The sequence below is a fragment of the Aplidium turbinatum genome, chromosome 4 (genome assembly GCF_918807975.1).
Source record: "Aplidium turbinatum chromosome 4, kaAplTurb1.1, whole genome shotgun sequence".
Lineage (NCBI taxonomy): Eukaryota > Metazoa > Chordata > Ascidiacea > Aplousobranchia > Polyclinidae > Aplidium > Aplidium turbinatum.
This window is the reverse complement of record NC_137475.1, coordinates 35,582,750-35,606,310: the sequence shown is the minus strand read 5'-3', so window position 1 is coordinate 35,606,310 and position 23,561 is coordinate 35,582,750. Positions and strand designations below refer to the sequence as shown.

Here is a 23,561-nt window from a genome sequence, read left to right as displayed (position 1 = left end):
TGCGCGTTTCCTCCCGTACTACAAAATCAAACAAACTCTGAAAAGTAGGTTCCTCAGTGCTACCATACTGATCACCTAAAAAGTCAAGATAACGCTGCTTAGCGTCAAACGGGAGTCGTTTAGCCAAATCCAAAACAAAACGTCCTTCTAATTTATCACGCTGACCATAAGCTTTCGCGTAAAGCAAACACTGCGACAATTCATCTTTAAACTCTTTCAAATCACTGGAAGAGATAGAAGTCAATTTGCTACCATAGCGATACTTTCTAATTTCTGGTTCTGCGAAAAGACCTCCACGAACTCCAAAACGTTGGGACAAGCGAGATAACGACATTTCTATCCTGTCTTCCTCTGACAAGCCAGGAGTGTCGGAAACCAAATTAGCAATCGTTTGTGCAGCTGTTCTAACACAAGCTGCTTGCAACAAAGTCAAACGAGTTCCCTTAAAGGGCGAAGCTGCCATCAAGGCCATAACACGATTTTTAAAGAAGACAAATGGCATATTATTACCATCGTAACCAATCAAGGCCGCCTTATCGAAGAACGTCCTACTATTTTGGTATTCAAAAAAGCAATCCTGCTGTTGAGAACTCGATTTAGCGGGAGAAGACAAGCTATGTCCCTTAAGGGGCTGAGTGGGCTCAGTCACATGCACAGCCTGATCACGATCCTCAAACACGTTAAAATCAGGAGACACGATACGCCTCTCACAACCACCTAAATTACGTGTAGCTGGGCGATCAGCAACTAGCGGCGCAGAAAACTTTGAAGGGGGCAAAGCATTACTGCTAATGGCGGCCCCGTGACCTGTACGCTCTGGGGGAGGAGTTCGGTTGTAATTTGCAGACCTTGGCTCTACAGCCTTCGGAAGACCCTTAGCCGCGGCCCCGAGACCTTCTAAAACAGCTGGAAAACATGTGGATTGTACAGGTCCACTTACAGATTGAACAGGCGTCTGGAAAAGGTTAGGTAAATTAAACTGCGATTGATGTTCACTTCTGGAATGCCTAGAAGAGCCCTTCCTAGAGCTACGCCGGGAGCCCAACTCAGAACGATATTCAGCTAAAGCTACCTCCTTACGTTGTTCAGCCCTCAACTGTGCGTCTTTGAGTGCGAACTCAGCAGCTCTCGCGGCGGCCTCAGCAGCTCTCGCTTCGGCCTCAACTCGTATGGTCTCAGCTCTCGCTATGGCCTCAGCAGCTCTTGCTTCGGCCTCGGCTTGGATCTGGAGCTCCTCTCGTCTTAGCTGTAGGTTAATTTGTGCAACTATCCGTGACGAGCTCTCAGACATCCTAGTGCTTACATTTAAGGCGCTATCCTCAGGATGTATGTCAGCATCTAACCTATCTGAGAAATCACTTTCTTTTTGTTCGAAGTTATTTTTTAACGAGTTAAATTCGGGATCTACCCTATCACGAAGTTCTGCCAAGATTGCAGAGTTAACAATTTTACTCAAAAGAGCATGGAAATGCCTTAATTCCTCTTCTAAAGTAGATAAGTTAGATCGAAAAATTAACAGTTCCTGCTTATCACTCAAAGAACCTAGGGCCACAGAAAGTTTCCCAATTTGAGTCAAAATATCCCGTCTAAGATGCCGGGCCTCTCGAACTGACTTAGCCTCATCGTTAATGGGTCCCTCCCCAGAATGGCCTGCCCGACCGCAAAGAACATCATCAGGCTTAAACTCAGTCGAGTCGACGGCGGTCGAGTCCCTGTCACCACCGAGTGTAGACATATTAAATGTTAGGGCTAAATTTAACAATTAAAAAATTAAGTTACACAAACACACAAAATTACAGTAGTTATAAAAAACTTAACTGCAAAGACCGCAAAAATACAAAAAAGAATTTAAATGCACGATACCGTAGCTGTACGAGTATGTGAAGTCCAAACGTCCACAAAACTTGCTTGGATTCTTCCACTTGAATCTTCAAGCACAGATGGATTGCCTTTAATCTTCTTTCTTGCCAATAAATGTCAAAGTTATTTTTCTTCTGTACCAAACTGAGAAGAAATGTCTTTACTTTTCTTTACTTCTTTAGACTACCAACCAATAAGATCTTCTTTTATTATTTCTTTGCTTCTAAGTGCTTCTGTGCCAAACACTAGACAGAGAATCGTCTTTTATTTTTTATGGTCACAGCGGTAAACCATAATCTCTTCTTGGGAAAATTTTAACATAAAGTTCCCTAATCCGTTCGTCTGTATATAATGACCGAAGAAACACACACTTGAACTTCTATTCAAAAGTGTATTCCAGTAAAATTAGCCCGAGGCTATCGAAATGACTGGTGCAACGCCGTACACCTAAAAACTGTCACTACACAACAGATTACTTGGATAAAAGACGGAACCTTTGTCCAGCTAGCAAGCACTAAGCCAACAGTTAAAAGTGCGGCCAACTTTCAAACAATCATTTTACGAATGACCAGAATAGATAGCAATATCTCAAATTCACGTATGCAGTACTGTGACGCAATAAATGAAAGACAATTATGAAGTCATTCCAACAGGTGTTTAAAGCTGATGTAATATTTCCTGTTTAAACAGGCCCAAACAAGTCCAAACAAGTTTGACACAAGTCTATGAACGATGGTGCAATTTTGGCACATTTTCTAGCAACTTCCATGACGTAATATTCAGTAGACTTGAACGGTTTTATATGACGTTTGATTTGTACAGAGATTGGCCGTAACAATCCCAAAACAGAGCTCAATCTGCATCAAACACAATAAACTCTTCTCTTGAACATCTTACAAATAAACAATCAAAAAAAAGTTTAAACTGTGTATTGTGTCTAGTGTCTTAAAATGAAAGAACAGTGAACACTGAACGAACAGAAATTTATATTTCTGAAAACACTGAGAATCATTGAATAGGAAACTTTGCACGAAGGTGCTTTTACCTTTCTGAAACGATTTCGCGAGGTTTGTGAAGAAAACGAACATTAGCAACCAGTGGCGTTGCTATCGAGAAAAATATAAGGGGGGGGGGGGGGGTGCTAAAAAAATTACCCCCACACTGGCGCATTACAGAAAAAACTAATCTTATGGAAGTTTAAGGGGGGCAGTGGACCGCCCCCCGGCTAGGACACCAGTTCTACGCATCAATTACAGTACGGTACAACAAAATTAGAGCAGTAGGCTACGTAAGGACCATCGGCTCATAAACTACATTCCTTATGATAAAAGCATGGCTCAACCGTGAACATTGCAAGTGGCTCAACTGTTAACATCGCCGCCATTTTCAAAATTCATGAAAAATTGCCAAGAACCAACTGGCTAATCAAGCAACGAGAACTACTAAAACAAAAAGTAAGTTAGCCTACCCTCACCTATCCCAGTATTTCCATTAAGACAACGATGAAACATCGTAGAAAAAAATAACACATTTCTTATTTTTCTCAAAACTACTTTTACCTACCATTTTACATTTAACTGCTTCACAATTTTTCTGCTTGTAGAAAATCCCTAAAACTACATGTGCTGATGGACTTCAAGTTTTTCCATATTTTCGTTATGAAACGGTTGACTAATCATGCACGACGTTGCGATAAAACAGGATGGATCAACCGTTACCCGGCTCAACTAACCAAACCTTCCCCTACTACTGTAGCCTATTTCAATTTATTTTTTCTTTACTTTGTCTAACGCACTATTTCTCTGTGCTTGCTACATCGGCATAATAGTTCAGCAAAGTGAACATTTATTTACTCATGAAAGTATAGGCGAGATTTTCTTTAACTGCATTTTGTAAAGTAAGCTCAGTTCAGTTTGTTTTTATTTCTGACCATCATATCGATACATGACAATGTGACAAACATAGCAGAGGTCTATAGAAAGGTAGAAGCGACAAAACGCGGACGTTATAGCGTGCATGATGATACCAAAGCAGGACAATCAGTTTAAACTATGGCACGGTTGCAACACCTCAGCTGTTCAATGGGAAAAGGTTATGTTAAATACTTCTTGACCATTTGCTAATTGTGTATTCTATTTGAATTTGTTGAATTATTTGCTGTAGGCTATGACTGTTTCGACTTTATTCATTTGGATTATTGTTTGTACGGATTTATCGCTTCGGGCCCTGCTGATTTGGTGAGTCGACTGAACCGTCTCACGCCAGTTGTTTCAGGAACGAGGAGGCGACTGATTCTTAACTAATTCATCTACTTGCTTTAAAGCAGTGGTTCCCAACCTTTTTGACCTTGCGGCACCCTATCAAAGAAATAAATAGTTTGCGGCACCCTGGCAAAACTGGGTCAATTTTATGAGATTTCAGTATTTCAAATAACTGTATGAAATAACACAGAATGAGTTGTACAGTAGGCTATAGCGCGCGTAAATAAATGTATTTATTCAAAAGTTAGTGTGAAATTTGGGCTTGACTTCTTGCACAATGTCCCTTAATATCTCGAGGCACATTCGACAAAGCCACCCACATTTCTACCTCGACTATAAGCAGTCGTTCTCGTTTTTAGTTTTAATGTTCGTTTGTACGAAAAATCCACTAATTTGGAGACCCAATTGTAATCGCAAAGCAAGTCACAAAATATATTCATAAGTATAAAGAACAAATTAATTATAACTTAGCCTTTTCTCGATTAGCTATGTAGGTTATCGTGTTTGTATGCGCAGGTATGGTATTCCCCATGCAAAAGTTTCTATTTTATAATGGTTCGCAAACAATCGTGCAATTTTATAATCGTGCTGGGTCACACAATCCTATAATCCATCACTGCAATTTGACTTTGTGCGCCGTGAAACGCAAAATAAAATCAGGAAACCTGGCAATAATGATGCGTTTCAAGCGTTTTTATGGAAAGAACAACAACGAGTCAAAATCTCTTTCACGCTGTTTTTTCTGGGCGAGAAAACAAAGGCCTACCGTAGATTAGAGTTAAAATAAATAAATAAATTCCACACTTAACGGGTTAAAGTTAAAATATCTCGCGGCACCCTTGAACATTGCAATTGGCACCCCGGTTGGGAACCACTGCTTTAAAGTATCAGGTTTGGTGGCCGTGCTAAACTAGCCTATATTTATCGATGCATATACCGCAATATTAGATCTTTTCATGCACGTCTTAAACCATTAAGGTTTTGCCACCTTTTCCTTTTGTTGGTTTTGTTACTGTATTTCTTTTTCACAATATTATTTCTTTTGTATTCTGACAAAGAAAAATAAATTGAATTGAATTGTAGGCTAAAGCGTGATTATCGTGAACTTTTTTACGTGATTATTATCAAGTTTCCAAAGCACATCTCTTACGAAACAATTGTTTCTGAAACAAAAACTTTGTGTATAATTGCACTAAATGTCCTTGGTTTCAATGATTCCCTCGCTCCACAAGCCCACCAGCATATCATGACCAATCAAATCGGGAAGTTTCAAGTCTTTCACAGGAACGAATTCTTTGGTAGCTTGTTGCAGCTTTATCAACCCACTCCAGCAAGCTGGATCGAATTTTAGACCATAAGGCTGAAAAACATCGCAATGCTTTTGACACATAGGCTAGCTATGCCCTTTACCCAACGCGCTTGATCCCAAAACAATGACCCAAAAGCATAGGTTTGGGCTACATATCTTGAATAATTAAACAGCCTATGTGATGCTTTAATTAGAACTATAAAAGCACAATATTGTACAAATAAGGATTCGGAATCTGCAAACAGAATAGCCATTTCAGGAAACTAGGCTTCTCTATCTCTTTGAAAAAGTTAACAGCCAATTCATCTCAAGTCTAGTATATCTGGGTTATTAAATAAAAGGGAAACCAAAAAGTTCTACCCAGCAAGCCAATCAGTCCTTCTTTGAAAAAAATAAAAAAGGATTGACTTGCTGACTGGGTAGCTATAGTGATAGATACCCCTGGGAAAAACAAACTGAGTAAGTATGATACGAGGATCACCAAAGTGCAACATATTTGTGTTGTATTGTGCTAACAGCTTTGCAAAAGGGGCCAAATAACTAACTACACCCTTTTGACTGTCATCTCACCTTTTGCTTAGGTGTTCCAACCATGTGATCAGAATGATTATTATATAGCGAGTGATAAACAAAAATAGCTTTTGCGTCGTCTTCAGAATCGGCTGCAGTCTCCTCATCATCCAATTCGCTAAGATTATCTCCGTCATCGTCTTCTTCATATAATCCTTTTTGTTTTGATATGAAAATATGATGAGGATGACGTAACCGAACAGCGCAATCCAATGAGGGAGTTTTACCTAAAAAACCATAAATCTCAATCCATCGTACTGCACTGTCCATGAATTAACTGTGTAAGTGCGTTGCTACTAAAACAGCATTAGGTTATCAGCCTCAACAAAATTACATTTCGCTTTTACAGCATTACCAGTCATTAAGGTCGAAGTACGCTGTCGTACAACATTTGAGATGGACAATGTTTTAAAAGGAAGTGAGCTTTTCATTAATAAAATTGAAAGCTGGTAAACTGATGCTATTTTGTAAGCAATGCACCCATAATATTAATATGAATCACCCAATCGCTTCAAGCAGACAATTTACACGGGCAAGGCAATCTGGATCCAAACGATTTTATTAAAACATCAGTTACTGTAATTTGAATGGCAATACAATAAGAATTTAGGGTTGCAAAAAACAAGTAAACCCAACATACTGGCAAATACTGTAGAGGCACGGCAAAGCCGAGTTTAAATAGGAAAAGTGAGAAAAACTTACCTATGGGTTCATTCTTCCATTCAAAAGGAGGCAATCGATTGGCAAAAAAATCACACGTTAATGGATCAATTGTGTCAGAGTCAGCAAATTTTAACATGGCATCATTGAGGACCTGAAGTGTGGCAGATAGTGACTTTTTGTGCGCTTCCTTTGAAGCCTGGAAGTTAAAAATAATATGAAAATTAAAGGATTAAGTGCAGGCTATTCTATAAGCTCAAGATTCAGAACTATCTGCTAAAGGAAGAGCGTGTGCAATGAAAGTGTAGTTAGATGTTCTTCTTATCCAGTTACCAGTCAACATACTCTTATACACTGACTCAAAAGTACAATATATCAACACTTGGTCGCTTACCTACTAAAATTAGTTTAAAATTTAGAACACCACTCAAAATTAATGTAGGACGTTTTGTCGACTCACCAAAGCAAAAGGTTTGTAAACTATTGCAATATGGCATATAAAACGCACAATCTCAACTTTTCTTGCAATTTGTTTTTAGAGTGGTGGGTTTCTAAGTGGTCCAAATTTTTAAACACCATTACATTGTTAAGTTGAAAATCGCTTAGGATGGACTTGTCAAAACCTTGAGCTAGTTTTACCGTGTAAGCATTTTTTCGCTCGTTGGTTGCAAATAACATTTGCAAACAAATGTCTGGCAACAACTTTATTTCATCCAAACGGCTCACAGCAGGTGGGGTTACTCTCTGTCCTTCTACAGATCTCGGGCCCCGCAGAAGCCGGTAACTTGTAAATAATAATTTACCACACTGGGAATGAAAAAAAAGGATGCTACCTTTAAATGGAAATTGGGCAACAAACCACTTCTCAAAACGGCCGCAGTGTTATTCATTTCATCGGCAAGGTGTGGTAGTGTGGAAGTGATATATTCATCCCAACTATGACTGTGATAGGTACTAATCGTGATATGAGTAGAGTGATCGACACCTGTCAAAAATAGTTCATACTAATGTAATTGCTTTTCCTTGTAAACCCAAACCTTACCCAAAAGCCAAGTGCTGTACTGAAGGGCAAGCGCAATGTGTATGATACAAGAGATACACATCATGAAAATGATTGATAACTATAAATGGGGAATTCAATTAGCACTACCAACATTTTCAACTTTGTTTCGCGTGTTGTTTGATAGGCAATATTAACTAGTCAGTACAGTTTAGCTTCTCAAACAATATACCATAGCCACAGTGCCAGATAGAATGAAAAAAAAACTTTATGATAACTGTCTGGAATATATGACATTCAAAGAAAGAGATGTCAAATTAACAAATATGTTGAGTACAAAGACTTTACCGTCAAGCACTTTCGCTTCATGGATTGTGCCACGCGGAAAATACAGCACATCACCAGCATTTAAAGTTATTTCTTCTATCAACGTTGTCTCCTTCATCATGGATGCGCTAAAATCTTTACTACATTCCTTCGGGAGTGTCTTAATAGGATGATAAAGCTTCCATACTTTACTCCCTTCAAGTTGAAGAATAAACACCTATAAAAGAACGAAGTCAATAGATAGAGGTTTTGTGGAAGGTTGGTTATCCAAATACTCAGAGTCCACGACCATAAAACTGCAGTCTTCATGTGAATGTAAATGACCTACCATGCTTTTTCAAGTCTTTTCAGGTGCTCTTTTAACCTAGTTTTATCTTAGGAGCAAAATGGTTGAAACGCCTGGTTATGCTAACAAAAAAAAAAAGAGCCCAAAATGTGGGAGCAAGTCTTTTAGGCGCGTACACTGTGGCGTCCGGATATTTAGGTGCGGAGCACTGTGGCGCCCGTTCATTTAGGTGCTATTCCTAGTAAATTCTGCAGATTGTATCAGCTTGGCAGGTAGGGCAATGCTTTTCACACAAAATGTTGTATTGAACAGAAAAATATGTCATGGCTTTCGTGAGTGAAGCTGTTTAAATCGGCAATGCTTTTCACACAAAATGTTATATTGAACAGAAAAATATATATATTGTATTTTAATGCGCGTGTTCGGCATTAATTTGTTGTTAGTCCAGGTTTCAAGTTTCCGAACATGACTGAGTTCACTTTTAGTAAGTCTAATAATAACTACACTAAATAGTAAACATCAGTAAAAAATATAGTAGCCTATATTCAAGCGGGTGGTAGGCTTGAATGAAGAGTAACTTAGTTTTTTGTCAAAACCCGACTAGGTTTAATAACGAGCGAAGTCGCACCATTATCATTATGCTTGCAACTTGTAGCCAGGGTTCATATAACCTATAGAAATGTATTCATGTACTAGAGCGTTGTCTCATACGTACTCGCCACACGACCGATCCATCCCGAGTAGAAGTAATTGCGAAAGATAACAGATTAAGTAAGGTTCTATCTGGCTGCAACCTGTGTTCAGGATGCATAGCAAATGCCCTGTGGAGATGTGCTAATATCAAGTCAAGAGTAGTAGAGCGTTGTCTCGGACCTCATCTCCACACGCGCATTAACAAAGCAACATATTTTTCTTTTCAATATAACATTTTGTTTGAAAAGCATTGCCCTACCTGCCAAGCTGATACAATCTGCAGACTTTACTAGGAATAGCACCTAAATGAACGGGCGCCACAGTGCTCCGCACCTAAATATCCAGACGCCACAGTGTCCGCGCCTATTTGACCGGCGCCTAACTGTTTGCGCCTAAAAGACGTGGACCCCAAAATGTAGATACTAAACTCATGTTCAGCAAACAAATGTTTCGAAAACTGTGCAGTACTGTCTTCATCTTCAGTGCTATAAATGTCACATGCTTTATGCAATATGACAATATCACATCCTTTATCCCCTCTTAAGATATCATGCCTTTATTGTTGCAAAGGAAAATGCTATTTATATTCAGTATTTTTATACGCAGTAATTAATGGTTTGTAGTAACATTTTAATTCAGGTACAGTATAATAATAGTAAAACACACTTTGAAGCAACAGATTCAATTGAAAACCTAATTAATTTAAAAAGTACATGGTAGCATTACTTCAACATCATCATAGTGTGGAGCAAGACCCTGGGATACACTAGGAGTCATGTAAATGTTGGAGCCAACAAGACAGCCAAAGAAGCATTCAAGCATTTCCTGAATTTTCCACAATTCTTTTTGAAACCTTTGGGGCTGATGGAATTGCAAGGTCATCTTTTCTTTGTAAAACAGGTGATTGACCTTATTGTATCTACAAAATACACAACAGAAGTTTTGGCGTTTTGATTATACATACACAGTACACACAAACAACAGAGAAAAAATACCTAGACAGTAGACAATAGACATGTTTTATCTATATTTGGGCATATAGTTGAGTTTTATGTATTGACAAGTGACCAGATACAATACACTCATGCCTTGGCACTTTTTGATAGTAGTGATTAAGACACTGAGATTGTCTATTTTTAGTTTGACAAAAGACTACGCAACAAAACTGTGAGATAAATAGGAATAAAAATAAGTATAATAAATAAGTATTTTTGCAACATTACCATACTTTATAATTCCAGACTTTTCGTAGTTGGAACGGAATCCATAAGAATACTTGCACAGCACCATGTCAACTGAATGTCTCAGCTCTTTTGTTTTGATAATTTCTTTAAGAACTTTGAAGTTGAACAATTGTTCAAAATAATTTTTCCGCAAAACTGACTCTCCTTCACCCTTGTCAGAAGATTTGTTCTGAGTAGAAGTAGAAATATTTATGATAACTCACATGTTGTGAGTATTACAATGCAAACAAACCTAGTAGTAATTTTACCATTCATAAACTTGAAAATAGAAGCATTACACAGAAATAGTTTCGTGTTGGGTCTTTTGGTCATAGTTTAATTTGGTCAATCACCTCAACACCAGATGATAAATATTTATAGTATATAAATAACCATTTATATATTGTTGAAAATGAAATGTTTGGAGAAATGAATAATCAGCAGTTTCATCACCATCATCAACCAATTTTGATAATACATGCATCAATCCTCTTGTCAAGGGTGCGACACGTGTGCCGAGAGCAAAGTCTTTCAGCTGTACACCACTTCCTCAAAGTCCATGTTCAGGGCTGCAAGGTCAAGTTTTGCGAGTTATTTTCGAGTAAGTTTTGGTCTATCTTGACCTCGCTGTGTTGCAATGTTGATGTTAGATCCAGTTGGAGCTGTGCTCAAAGTGTCCAAGCCATCTCAGTCTGCCAAATCGAAATATGTACTTCACTGATGTCTATTATTTCGAGCCTGGATGAAAAAGTCTTAAAACTAATGTCATGAGGCTTGACCAGGCAGTTCCATCTGAACTTAGGCATTAAAACAATTGTAATATTGTTCAATCTAAAAATGTCACAAAAACAAACCAGCAGATTATGAATTCATAGCAACTGTAATACTGCATTCATGCACAAGCACTGCACTAAATATGGAGCACGTTGTCACAACTCCTAGTTTTTACACGTAAAGACACCTTGGAAAGATGGATGACATAGTTTATAGGAATATCAAACATTAAACAGTCAGATAAATGGTTGAGTAGTTTATCACTTCCAGCCATAGACTCCGTAAGTAAAGGACTGGAATGTTGCGATCTCGGGGTTTGTAACTTGAGTCTGAAGGATTAACTTGAGTTCTGGGCTGAAATGACTTCTAGAGAAGCTAGAAACACAATCTTGGATTCCCTACTAGGGTTTTTGAGGATGGCTAGTTCAATAGTGTTACTTTCAAGACCATCTGTGGTCATTTTCAAGGTCAAAATATTATATTTTAAGGTCAAATTACAGAATTTTGGTCATTTTTGCATCTAAATCGTAAAGCAAAACTGTTTGAAAGAAGTCTGTGATGAAATATGCTATTACATAAACATCATATGTATTTCTCAACACTATGGCTATTATCTAAAGGAGTCTATGATTACAATATAATACACAAATTGACAATACATAACAAGATGACACCATAATAGACAATGTCTATCACTAGTTGGAAAGCTTTTCTTGCCTCCTGAGGCATCCCAAAGACTTTTCTTTGTCACTTACATTGAGGACATCAGCTTTCAATAGAATGTTAGCTAAAGTAGTACAAGCAGCATTATTACTAGCTAAAGGTGCATCTACAAATGATAACAACTCAGCAAAATGAAACCGGCAACGCATTTCAGTCTTGTCATGCAAATTACAGCTATGATTTCAGTAAATTGTTACGTCACAAAAGCTTGGAACCGCAATGTTTTGCAAGGGCATATGAAATCACCAAAATATTTCCCAAAATAAATAAAAAGAACTTACGTAGTGTAGAGAAAATATCTTACACAATAGATGCAGTAGGTGCACAATATCATATTTCGTCACAGACTTCTTTCAAACAGTTTTGCTTTACGATTTAGACGCAAAAATGACCAAAATTCTGTAATTTGATCATAAAATATATTTTGACCTTGAAAATGACCACAGATGGTGTTGAAAGTAACACTATTGAAGTAGCCATCCTCAAAAACCCTAATATGGAATCCAAGATTGTGTTTCTAGCTTCTCTAGAAGTCATTTTAGCCAGGACTCAAGTTACAAACCCCGAGCATGGGAGGTTCCAGTCCTTTACTTAAGGAGTCTATGCTTCCAGCCAGAGTTGCCAGATTGGGCTACTTATCGCGAATTGGGCTACTTTTAATTCGCTTCGCGACTTGAATTTGAAGGTTTGCGATTTTTGAAATTTGCGACTTTTTGGGCTACTTTTTACTTCCCAATGCCTAACAAAGATGAAAGTGGAAAGAATCACAGAATAATCGACTTGCATCACATCTCTCACTTTGGAGCGTATTTACGTTTTTTCTCTTCTCTCTTATTTTGGTAAAAATGGCGTGATGACCCCTTCCACGTGACCACGTGTACTGTTCCTAGCCAATGAGCGAGTAGCGTCTTGCTGAGTTTTACCCAGTTGGCCTTGACCGAGTCGAACTCGAGTAATTGGCTATTGTCGCCTCACTATCAGCATCTAGATCTATGCGTTTGTTGTTATAAGGCAGAAGTTTCCCAGGGGGTTTTGTAAGTAGTTGCTATTGATAGATTAGACTTAGAGTGTGAATTTTGTGATAGACTTATTTTTTGTGGTTAAGATTTGGGTTTAAGTTTGAATTAGTAAACTTTAAACAAGATATGTACGGTATTGTTTAATTAGACAAAGACTAGAGGTGTAGTGGGTAGTAACAATAGCGTAGCCAGGAATTTTCAATGGGGGGGGTTTTGACGACCCAGCAGCGGGGGGTCTGGGGGTCTCCCCCAGAAAATTTTGAAAAATTACTTTGAATTTGATGCATTCTGAGAGCATTTTCAACAAAAATGTGGGTATGAATATTCCTGTAAAATGGTGCTGTCCGGTGGCATAGCAAAAGGATAAGATCATGTTTTCTTCGAAATTTTTCGGAAATAAAGCTAAGTCTCTATGTTTTCTTGTTGCAAATTCCTGGCTGAGATGTTTGAATGTTTGGTATTGGCAAAACTCGCTCTTTTAATGCAGTTTTGTTTAAAATTAGGCAATTTTTTTTAGACTGAAAGCATCATTCTCAATATCGTGACGTCACCCGCGTGCCAAAGGGGGGAGTTGTAACCCCCAAAACCCCCCCCCCCCTTGGCTACGCCACTGGGTAGTAATGTAGCAAATCTTATTAGCCCAATGGAGGCTAGCTGTGACAGTCTTTTAATATTTTAAGTCAGCAACAATGGTAGCACAATAAAGCTAATTGAGTGACGTTAAAACCAATTTTGTGACCAGTTTTCCTCTGGTTGGCGCTACCAACTAAACTCTTCTCGTTAATCTTTGTTGTGCTACCATCATTGCTCACTTTCTTCTGTGTTTTAAACCTTACAATATATATCCATTTTCAACTTGCCATGAACAAAACTGTCTAGATCACATATACTGAGTATTCATAGAGATATTTGATAGTAATGAATATTTCAATGAGCACAATTATGCAGCACTACCTAGATATGAATGCATAAATAACTCTTACCTCCGTGAGGTTTGTCATTGCCATGTGGGTATTGTAAGATTTATGTTGACATTTTTGGTTATATATATACATCACTTAGTGGTATTGTAAAACAATCAATAGACTTTTTTTTTAGTACTCGTATAGGTTTCATTAAAACAATTAACAGTATTGGTGTTCATTTCTTGGTGTGTTGGTGTAAGCATTATTTTGCATATATTTCTGCTCAAGATTGTATTATATATAGTTCTTGTGGTCTTTCCGATTACTGACTGTCAATACTGTAGCCTATAATCTTTTTTCTGTTTAGGTAATTTAAGGTTGTAAAGTTTAATTGTACAGTAGGAACTGATATACAATGCAATATCTTACAATTGGGACATGTTGGAAAATTATGCAACATACAAAATACAGTTTTCCTTGAAAGAAAAACATCGCGCAGAAATTGGGCTACTTTCAAATCCATTTTGCTACTTTTTGTAAAAAAAATCTGGCAAGCCTGCTTCCAGCACATAAAGAAATCAAAGTCTGAACAGCAAACGTATTCAATTTTAAAATAAATATGTACTATTATACTACTACTCGCAACAGCAACTTTACAATCGGCAATAACTTCCACTTTTACAATCTATTTCATATCTGCTAGATTTCTACTTTTGTCTTGAATATACTTTTCATTAAAACTTCTAATCCCCATAATATAGCCTACAATAGTGAAAAGATGCTAAAGTCATAGAAAGGATCAGGCACTAAGGCACTTCCTCTATGGGCAATCACAAATCTAAACTTCAACGAATCAATAAATGACATAAACTCTAAAGTTTTTGCTCGAAGTCAATCTTTATACCATCGACGACTAGCTATCTCCCACACAGCATTAGTTTACAATTTCATATTACAATTTATTTGTTGCAGAACCGGTTTTCGTTCATAGAGAACTCATCAGTACAACTATTAATAAATTATAATAAACATTTAATTAAAGAAGAGATGAAATTATCAACTTTAACAATAGTTAATCGTCCAACATTGAATGATTTATCTCCAATTCCAGCAAGATCATAAAATTTTTATTTCTTGTTCCATATTCATATTCCAGTTCTTTTGATTTTCTTCTTTTTAATAGCAGTTACGCAGTAGCTTCAGATTGTAAAAGTTGAATGGAATTTTACAAAAGCTGCAGTGCTGTATATCTGTATGACTTTAGCATCTTTTCACTATTTTTATCATGGTTTTCTTTAGCACCCAGTTCTTAGTCGTCTCTAGACTCTCTACCCTTCTCATTGACTGCAATGTTTTGCAGCCTTTTTGCAGCTTTGCACGATTGTGTAACCGGTCTATTGACGTAGCTTTTATAAAAATCTCCCACATAGCATTACCTTATTTGGCTTCTTTCGATCGTTCGCTCTGTTGAGCTGCTTTCATGCATCATTGAATGTGTTTTGCCATTTCAGTAATTCATTTGAGATTGTTAACAGTTGTTCGTTTTCGATATACAGCACTGCAGCTTTTGTAAAATTCCATTCAACTTTTACAATCTGAAGCCACTGCGTAAATGCTTTTAAAAAGAAGAAAATCAAAAAAAATGGAATACGAATGTGGAATAAAGAAATGGAAATTTTATGATCTTGCTGGAATTGGAGATAAATCATTCAATGTTGGACGATTAACTATTGTTAAAGCTGATAATTTCATCTCTACTTTAATTAAATGTTTATTATAATTTATTAATAGTTGTACTGATGAGTTCTCTATGAACGAAAACCGGTTCTGCAACAAATAAATTGTAATATGAAATTGTAATGCTGTGTGGGAGATAGCTAGTCGTTGATGGTATAAAGATTGACTTCGAGCAAAAACTTTAGAGTTTATGTCCCATAATATACAACTCTAATATATAATATTAATAATCAAGTCACGTGGTTATAATAGGTTTGCTTGGACCAGAAGCTTCCAGAGACTGAGCTAATATTACATCACAAGAATTCATTCTTTTGGTCAACAAGTCAAAGAAGTTTCGAGAATATAACGTAGAAACAATTTTCTAAAAGCAGATTTCACAATAAAAGATTGTGTAACTAAAGGTTACTACGGTATCGGTCAGTGGTCATCCCAACAGCACAACAAAATTACACAATAAAATAGTTTACCTATTCTAGAACAAAAATATAGCCTGCAGCGGGACTACGCATATTGAATATTGATTGTTACACATATTTATATGATGCAGAGTAGGTGTAGGACTAGGTCTACAATAAATTTCAATATTTATCTCACCTTTGATGAAGCTTTTATGTGCAAAGATTTCTTTTCCCAATATTTACTGAAAAAAGTGTCGACTGAACATGCTGGTGATATTAATGATGAAAAAAAGTTATGGGGTGAGGTGAAATCAAAGGGACCTTCCTCTGATGGAGTGGTAGCCGGAGAAGTCATTAACAACTTCTTATTTGGCGGTGAAGAGTCTTCGCATTGATTTAATGCTTGCATAGCCTGTCATTTAAATATACCCAATCTAAGTATCTACACAAAACACAAAATAATGTTATGCTTAGAGCTCGACCGATATAACTTTTTCAGGCCGATACCAATATTTATGAAATTTTTAGGCCGATACCGATATATATCAGCTACGAAAAGTTTGTTACAACCCAGGGCCTCGAAATTCGTTTTTGCTGACGGCGGACAAACGTGTCCGGTCTGAATTCTTCGCCATTTAAGAGCTATGGCTACGGTTTGTAAGGCTTTTTAAAACTTCAGCGAAGGCTTTCATCAGACCAACGAGGTGCGCTTGGAGAGTCAAAGCGCCGTGTAGCTGCAATACGCCGCATAACTGATTAACTTCCACCGAAAAGGGCGTGTGGCTTCTTGCGTCACAATGCTCTGGGCACGGGTCGGAAAACTTCTACAATGACGCTACTATTTTCTTCTGTGCAAAGTTTCACCAGGATTTTTTCTTTGGGTTTATTTTTGCATGTCATGCGAGCGAAAGTTAACTTTCCCTGGGCCTTTTCTTTCTTAGTGTAATACCAAAACTTGACAAATTTTGCTGCATCTTGCTGTGATAGCCTACTCGTATGATCTAATTTTGTAACGAATCTTGCCTTATCAATATCACTCGAAGATCAAAGCCAGACATTGTGACGTAAGACTTGAAATAAGTTGCGCGTGGTTAGTGTAGAAGTACACCGGTACTCCCATCGATTCTTAGCGAAAAATGCACCTTTGTTACACTGATTCAATGTCATCAATCATTGAAGCAACGTAAAACTCAAAAGTTTTCCTGCTTGAATGGAAACCAAGGGATGCAGTATTAACATTTTCTAGATGCGCGCACTAGAATGGGCGGGAAATCATATTCTCGAAACAATTGTTCGTGCTATGCAAGCACGTTTGAGCAACTTGTGTTTCTTCTAAAGGCATGTATGGCTGGTTTTGAGTTTGCTTTTGCTGGCTGATGTTTATCGGCGAAAACTAGCCGATACAATATATCGGCTACATCTGATATCGGCCGATATATATCGGCTGACCGATATATCGGTCGAGCTCTAGTTATGGTTGATAAAAACGTGTCCACATAGATCAGTGGTTCTACCACTCCATTCGGTGGCTGCTGATGTGTGTTTACTTATCATTCTCTTTATATTTTTAGATGCAGATATTGACTCAGCTACACTAGATGCATCATCATGCTATCCTTTTCCTAAACCCTGGCCATTTGCTACATGTCTCACAATGGGAAAACCTGAAAAACAACACTTAAAATCCATAAAGCCATTTGTACGAATGTACGTGCTGCACACCACCTGCTGGTGGTCACCCTAGTAAACAGTAGTATAAACAATGGTCAAGTAGCACATCTCCACTTCGTCAAGTATTTAGATATCCATCTGAAAACCAGTTGGGTTATGGCCTCTCTAGACTTGCCACATCAAAGCGTAACCACTTACTCACTGGTGTTAGATGTAATTGTGCAAACATATTGCGTTGGGGCTTGGCAGAGAGTGCTACATGTGAATGTGGTTAAATGCAGTTGCCAGCCCACATATCAAGAATTGCCTGCTGTACAAACATAGACGATTTAGTAAGTCAGCTATGGTACAAACCACCTCATGGATTGGAAGGTTTGGTCTCCATTGACGATGAAATTAGGCAATGATTAACCGAAGGGTGCTGCCCTGATACGGTATAATAGCAACAACATGAGAGAAGAACCGAAGTTTTGTACATGTTCGTACCAGCAATGAAAAATAAAATTGAATATTAAAAAATAAACCAAACGAAAACTTTAATTACCATTGCGTAAAAACAATATAGGCTATCAGATTTGTAAAATTTAGTATATAAATATACCAAATGGCAATTCTGGCTCTACCACAATTCCTATCATAGAACGTTGTTATACAATATCTATAGGGTTCGATCTTAGCACTGGTCCTCTGGCCAATGTCTAGTGCCAGTTCCCCGCGGACCAGTACGAATCGTTTCGCACTGGTCTGACTGTTCAGTGCAAAAATATCATCGTTTTATGTCGTTTCATCGTTTAGAATGTGTGGTTCTCGTTCGCGCTTCTCTTCAAACAACAAAACACGTGATCCGTGCATGTTAAACTGTAAGAAAAAGGCAGTCGCAACATCAAATGTTAAATCATAAGAAAAGGGTAAGCGCAACAACACATGAGCTCTGGTAGCCTAGTTTTGACCCCAAACCTGCCATACATCCATGGCTGGCAAACAATTCATCTGTGAGTTCAAGAAGGCCCGACACTGGCTACATGTTTACAAGGCCAGACAAACACATACGGATTCTGATTATGACCCCGTGATTGTCCCATCATCAGATTCCGATTATGAGTCTATGACCTATCATCGAATTCAGAAATTGAAAAAGAGCCCCAAGTAGATTGAAGACTCAACGTAGATTGAATGTCTTGCCTAGATAAACTGTTGGTACTGTTATTGCCACCATTCATTATTGTCGTTTTAAGGTGGTTTTCCCTGGGTTGGCCTCGTGCTTCCCACGACAATCTTGTTTTTATCAGTAAACGGGACGGACCAGTGCAAATGGTGAGCCACTGGTCCGGTTGGCCAGTGCAAAAAAAAGTTAAGGTCGAACCCTGTCTATCAATCAATCATTTTATTTTTCGTCATTAACGCGTCCGGGACGAAAAAGATACTAACTACAAAAATCGATATAAACCATCAGCACGTTAACGAACGGGAAAAGGTGGCAAAACCTTGAAAGGTTTAAAACGTGTCTGAATGAAAAATTATGTAGTAGGCTATTCTGTAGTAGGCTATATATATCAGTAGTTAGCATGGCCACAAAACCCAAAAAAACAAATACAGTAGCACAAAATAAAACAAAAACAGAGAAGCACACATGTCATGTAGTAATGAATAACAGCCTAATGAAAAGTGTTGTGGATTGAATTTGCCAGTTCCAATATTGATGTGGTTGAGCAGTCATATAACAATAATAGGATGGAGAAAGAAAACCGGACATAAAAGAAACCCATCCTCAGGCAAAAGCCCGTTTTAATGTGGCCCAGGAGAGCAGGTGTTGAGCTCTTTCTATGGTTAGACTGCACATCACACAGTAGCCTAAGACGATTAAGGTTTGATATCCAGTTTAAGTTATTGTTTCTTGTCCTGGTGGGTGATGGAATGGATGAGCTGGTAGATGATGATGTCCTGATGGTGTTGATGAAGCTCTCATCCCCTTTTGCAACGTGTCGTGTTGATTATGAAGTATTGCGTTTGCTGTTAATATCTACAAACATAAAAGTACAGCACAAGGGTACAACGAATGCATCTCCAGTGACCAGTGCAGAAATATTTAAGTCATACTTCATTCAAGCGTTGGGTTGGGTATGAGAAGATAGGGTTCTCATTGTACTAAGCCTTCAGCACTAAGGAGAGTACCTAGGGAAGGCGGCCAGTTCTTTTCTCTCGCCTTTCCTGCAGTAATTACGCCCACTACACCCCAGGTAGAGATGAGTGGTGTTTTCAACAACCAGTTGAAGCTGGGAGTCGAATCAGGTTTGCATAATTGGAGAGCCAACGCCTTATCCATCGCGCCATCCCACTGCTCTTTGCAAACTTTAGGGTTTAGAACAGTGGCGTAGCTAGGGAATGTGCCACCCGGGGCGGATTCAGATTTTGCCGCCCCTTCAAGAAAAAGCATGTGAAAATGAAATGCGTTTATTTATCAGCACTGCAATACGCAACGTGCTATTTTCAATTTGCGGTGTAAAGTCAGACGAACGTACCATTATCAGTAGCGTAGCCAGGAATTGTGAAAGGGAGAGGTTTTGACGGCCGGCGGACGAAACCCGACGGCGCACTCGCCAAAGGACACTTATCGGCGGGGGGTCTCCCCCAGAAAATTTTGAAAAATTACTTTGAATTTGGTGCATTCTGAGAGCATTTTCAACAAAAATGTGGGTATGAATATTCCTGTAAAATGGTGCTGTCTGGTGGCATAGCAAAAGAATAAGATCATGTTTTCTTCGGCATTTTTCGAAAATAAAGCTGAAGTCTTTATGTTTTCTTGTTGCTAATTCCTGACTGAGATATTTGAATGTTTGGTATTGGCAAAACTAGCTCTTTTAATGCAGTTTCGTTTAAAATTAGGCAAACTTTTTTTAGAGACATAGGTTGATTGCTTTTTTTTGCGAAGTTATTACAGTTTTATTATTTATCAATTTTCTCCTTAATTGATTCAAAAAACGATCTTATTACTTTTATGTTTTAAAGTTAACCCGAAGTTTAAAAAATGTAACGTCATAGACGTCATACATCTTAATGAGTGTCAGACAAAATGCTTTGAGACAAAGAAGTTACTTTATTTCTGATATATTCAAGTTTTGTATAACGAATCACTGAAATCGGGTATAGGCTGTAAAAGGTTAGTGCAATTTTTCACAGCTGTAGATATTGCGGTGTTTCCATCGACTGCACGAGTTAGCTGGATACCATGGATACTGAACAGTTGTAGAGCGGTCACACTCTGCTACAGGCCCGTAACTAGCTTGGGGCACTAGGGGGGGCAATAAATATTCTAGAGGGGGCCAGCTTTTACCTTCCGTATCATGTACGAAAACGACGTTTGTACACAATGTGGGTATATTTACGTAAAAACATTAATCGTAATACAGCGTTTACATTAGCATAACGGTAGATTATTATAGAAACAGCATCGTGAGCTGGCATTATAGAGTGAATTACATGCTGTAGCTTAAACAGTTATAATGACGACAGCATAGAAATTGAGAAGCAAAATCATTTTTGAAACATCCGACCATCAACTAGTAATAAAATAATTAAAAATTGGCAAAGAAACCGCAGCGAAATTTATGATTTTGTAGTTGATTCTTTAGTTAGTTAATTCATTGCCTTTCCTGGACTTCGAGTTTGTTTTAGTTTATTTACATAATGCGCTGCACAAATCACACAAAATGTACTAGACCTATACATAGAAAATAGGCGCTTAACTATAATCAAATAGGGCTGCAGCCGCTGCACCTGTCACTCATCGTTTTTCAAATAATTGTACAAATTGCACCTCATTTTTTCTAGTGCAGACTGCAGAATCAACAATCATCTCTTCAAGATCAATCCTTTAATGATAATAGTGAGAATCTATTTCACACCATCAGTGAAATGTATCCTCGTCATAGATAGGTTAGGTCCTACCTTAACAGAAGGCGTGGATGGACTTCACTGAATCTATTAACAAAAACGTCCACGTCTATTTTCTCGATCATTTCCCTTTCAAACGCCAACAGAACCAAGTTCGCCCGGAACATAGACCTGCGTGTAGGCTTGTCTATCCGAGATAAGACCGAGAAGCCACTCTCACAAACCGCACTACTGGACCCGAATGATGCCACAGTAGCGGCAAGCTTATATACATTCAAGAATGCCAGTCGTTGATTGTACAGTTCTTTCAGTACTATATTGGAATCCTGGTGTTCTGCAACTTCCACATGGTCATGTAAGAACTGTTTTGCGACTTGCTATTCCGCCTCTGATGGAATATCTATCTTCAATTTCGTATATGATGGAATTAGCGATTCACTGTCCAGGAAGTTTTCATTTTTTCTTGAAAGGACAAGAACAGATGTGTAAAACCATGAATTGTCTGCCAATTTAAGTTTCAAACTGCAAGTAAGCTATAATAGAAGCACACCAGGAACGCAAATGCCAAGGTGGTTGTCCGGTACTTTAATAATGCTTAGTGGCAGACGGCAGTCAACTGCACAGTATTCTGGAGACTGATCGGCTATCATACTGCTTAGCTCAGTTGGAAACTGGTGTAGGCTTACTTTGGATCTTACCAGCAATAAATCACGAGTCTGTCTGTTTAACACAACATTCAACCACACCATTAGACACACAATATTTACAATTAAACAACACAAGAAAATTGGGTATAAAACTGAAAAGTTAGCGAACAGAGCAAATTAACATTACTTTTCCAGGGGGGGCCAACATTATTGCAGGGGGGGCTTCGCCCCCCCTGCGCCCCCTTAGTTACGGGCCTGCCCTGCTATATGAATGATGAAAGGTCATTCGAATTATAAAGCATAATATGACACACAAGTTCTTACTCATTTTAAAAGATAAAGCACCAGAATTGCTTTAACATGTCGAATTAGTAGAATCATGCTTACAGCTAACAGCTATGAAAAATTCATCAACACAAGCAATAAGAATGCAAAAAATCATTGATACTGATGAAACTAAAGGGAAAAAGGAAGTCGACGAACCTTTTCACACATCTTGTTAATGACATCCTCAACAGTTGGGACCAATTTTCTATACAGATTAAGCAAAGCCAAACCATTTAATCGGTTTTCAGAGGTTGAATTTCTTAAATAAGTTTAAGTCTTCGAAGAGCAGAAAAAGATCTTTCATTGGTGCAAGTGGTAGGCTAACTGGAAGAGTAGCCAGAATGCGGGGTGCATCCTAGTTCGTACCCTGAACAGTTCGTACCCTCAGTTCGTACCCTGAAAAGATCGAGAGAAAAAATTAAAAAAAAGCCGAAGTCGCTGATCGCAGTTTCATAGCACAAAGCCGAACTCGCTGATCGGAGCTTCCGCAAACAAACTCGAGGGTTAGGGTTAGCGGAAACGGCGGAAAAATGAAACAGCGGAAAAATATTTGCGGAAACTGCGATCAGCGAGGGTTAGAGCATAGATTACTCTATGGTTAAGGTAAAGGTTACCGGGAACTGCAGTTAACGGAAACTGCAAAACTACGAAAAAATGTTTGCGGAAACTGCGATCAGCAAGGGTTAGGGTTAGAGCATAGATTACTCTATGGTTAAGGTAAAGGTTAGCGGAAACTGCAGTTAGCGGAAATTGCGATCAGCGAGGATTAGGGTTAGAGCATAGATTACTTTATGGTTAGAGACTTAAAGTTAGGGTAAGGGTTAGCGGAAACTACGGAAAAATGTTTGCGGAAACTACGATCAGCGAAGGTTAGGGTTAGAGCATAGATTACGGTAGTCTATGGTTAGGGTTAGCGGAAAAATGTTTGCGGAAACTGCGATGAGTGAGAGTTAGCGTTAGGATAGGGTTACTGTTAAGGTTAGCGGAAACTGCGATCAGCGACTTCGGCTTTGTGCTATCTTTCCCTCGATCTTTTCAGGGGGAAAATTTTAAAATGTTTGCGGAAACTGCGATCAGCGACTTCCGCTTTTTTTAATGTTTTCTCTCGATTATTTCAGGGTACGAAGTGAGGGTACGAACTGTTCAGGGTACGAACTAGGTTGCATCCCAGAATGCGGAGTAAAATATTAATTATATGCATTATATTATTAATTATAATGCTGGTACACCCCTTCATTTTCTTTGAATTTTAATACTTATATGTGCCGCTAGAATCT

The 23,561-nt window shown here is 38.3% G+C and overlaps 1 protein-coding gene across 1 annotated transcript; it reads right to left on the bottom strand.

Annotated features, from left to right (window-relative positions):
• Window positions 1-3,706: 3,706 nt before the first annotated feature.
• On the bottom strand, window positions 3,707-22,613 carry LOC145769442 (ribosomal oxygenase 2-like). The gene is made up of 9 exons (XM_082581084.1): window positions 22,441-22,613; window positions 15,945-16,160; window positions 10,195-10,379; window positions 9,693-9,885; window positions 8,009-8,204; window positions 7,494-7,645; window positions 6,703-6,859; window positions 6,001-6,227; window positions 3,707-5,481 (listed from the first exon to the last, which is right to left on the bottom strand). The coding sequence occupies exons 1-9, from the start codon at window positions 22,450-22,452 to the stop codon at window positions 5,314-5,316; spliced, it is 1,506 nt and encodes a 501-aa protein (XP_082437210.1). The 5' UTR covers window positions 22,453-22,613; the 3' UTR covers window positions 3,707-5,313.
• Between the last annotated feature and the right edge of the window lie 948 nt (window positions 22,614-23,561).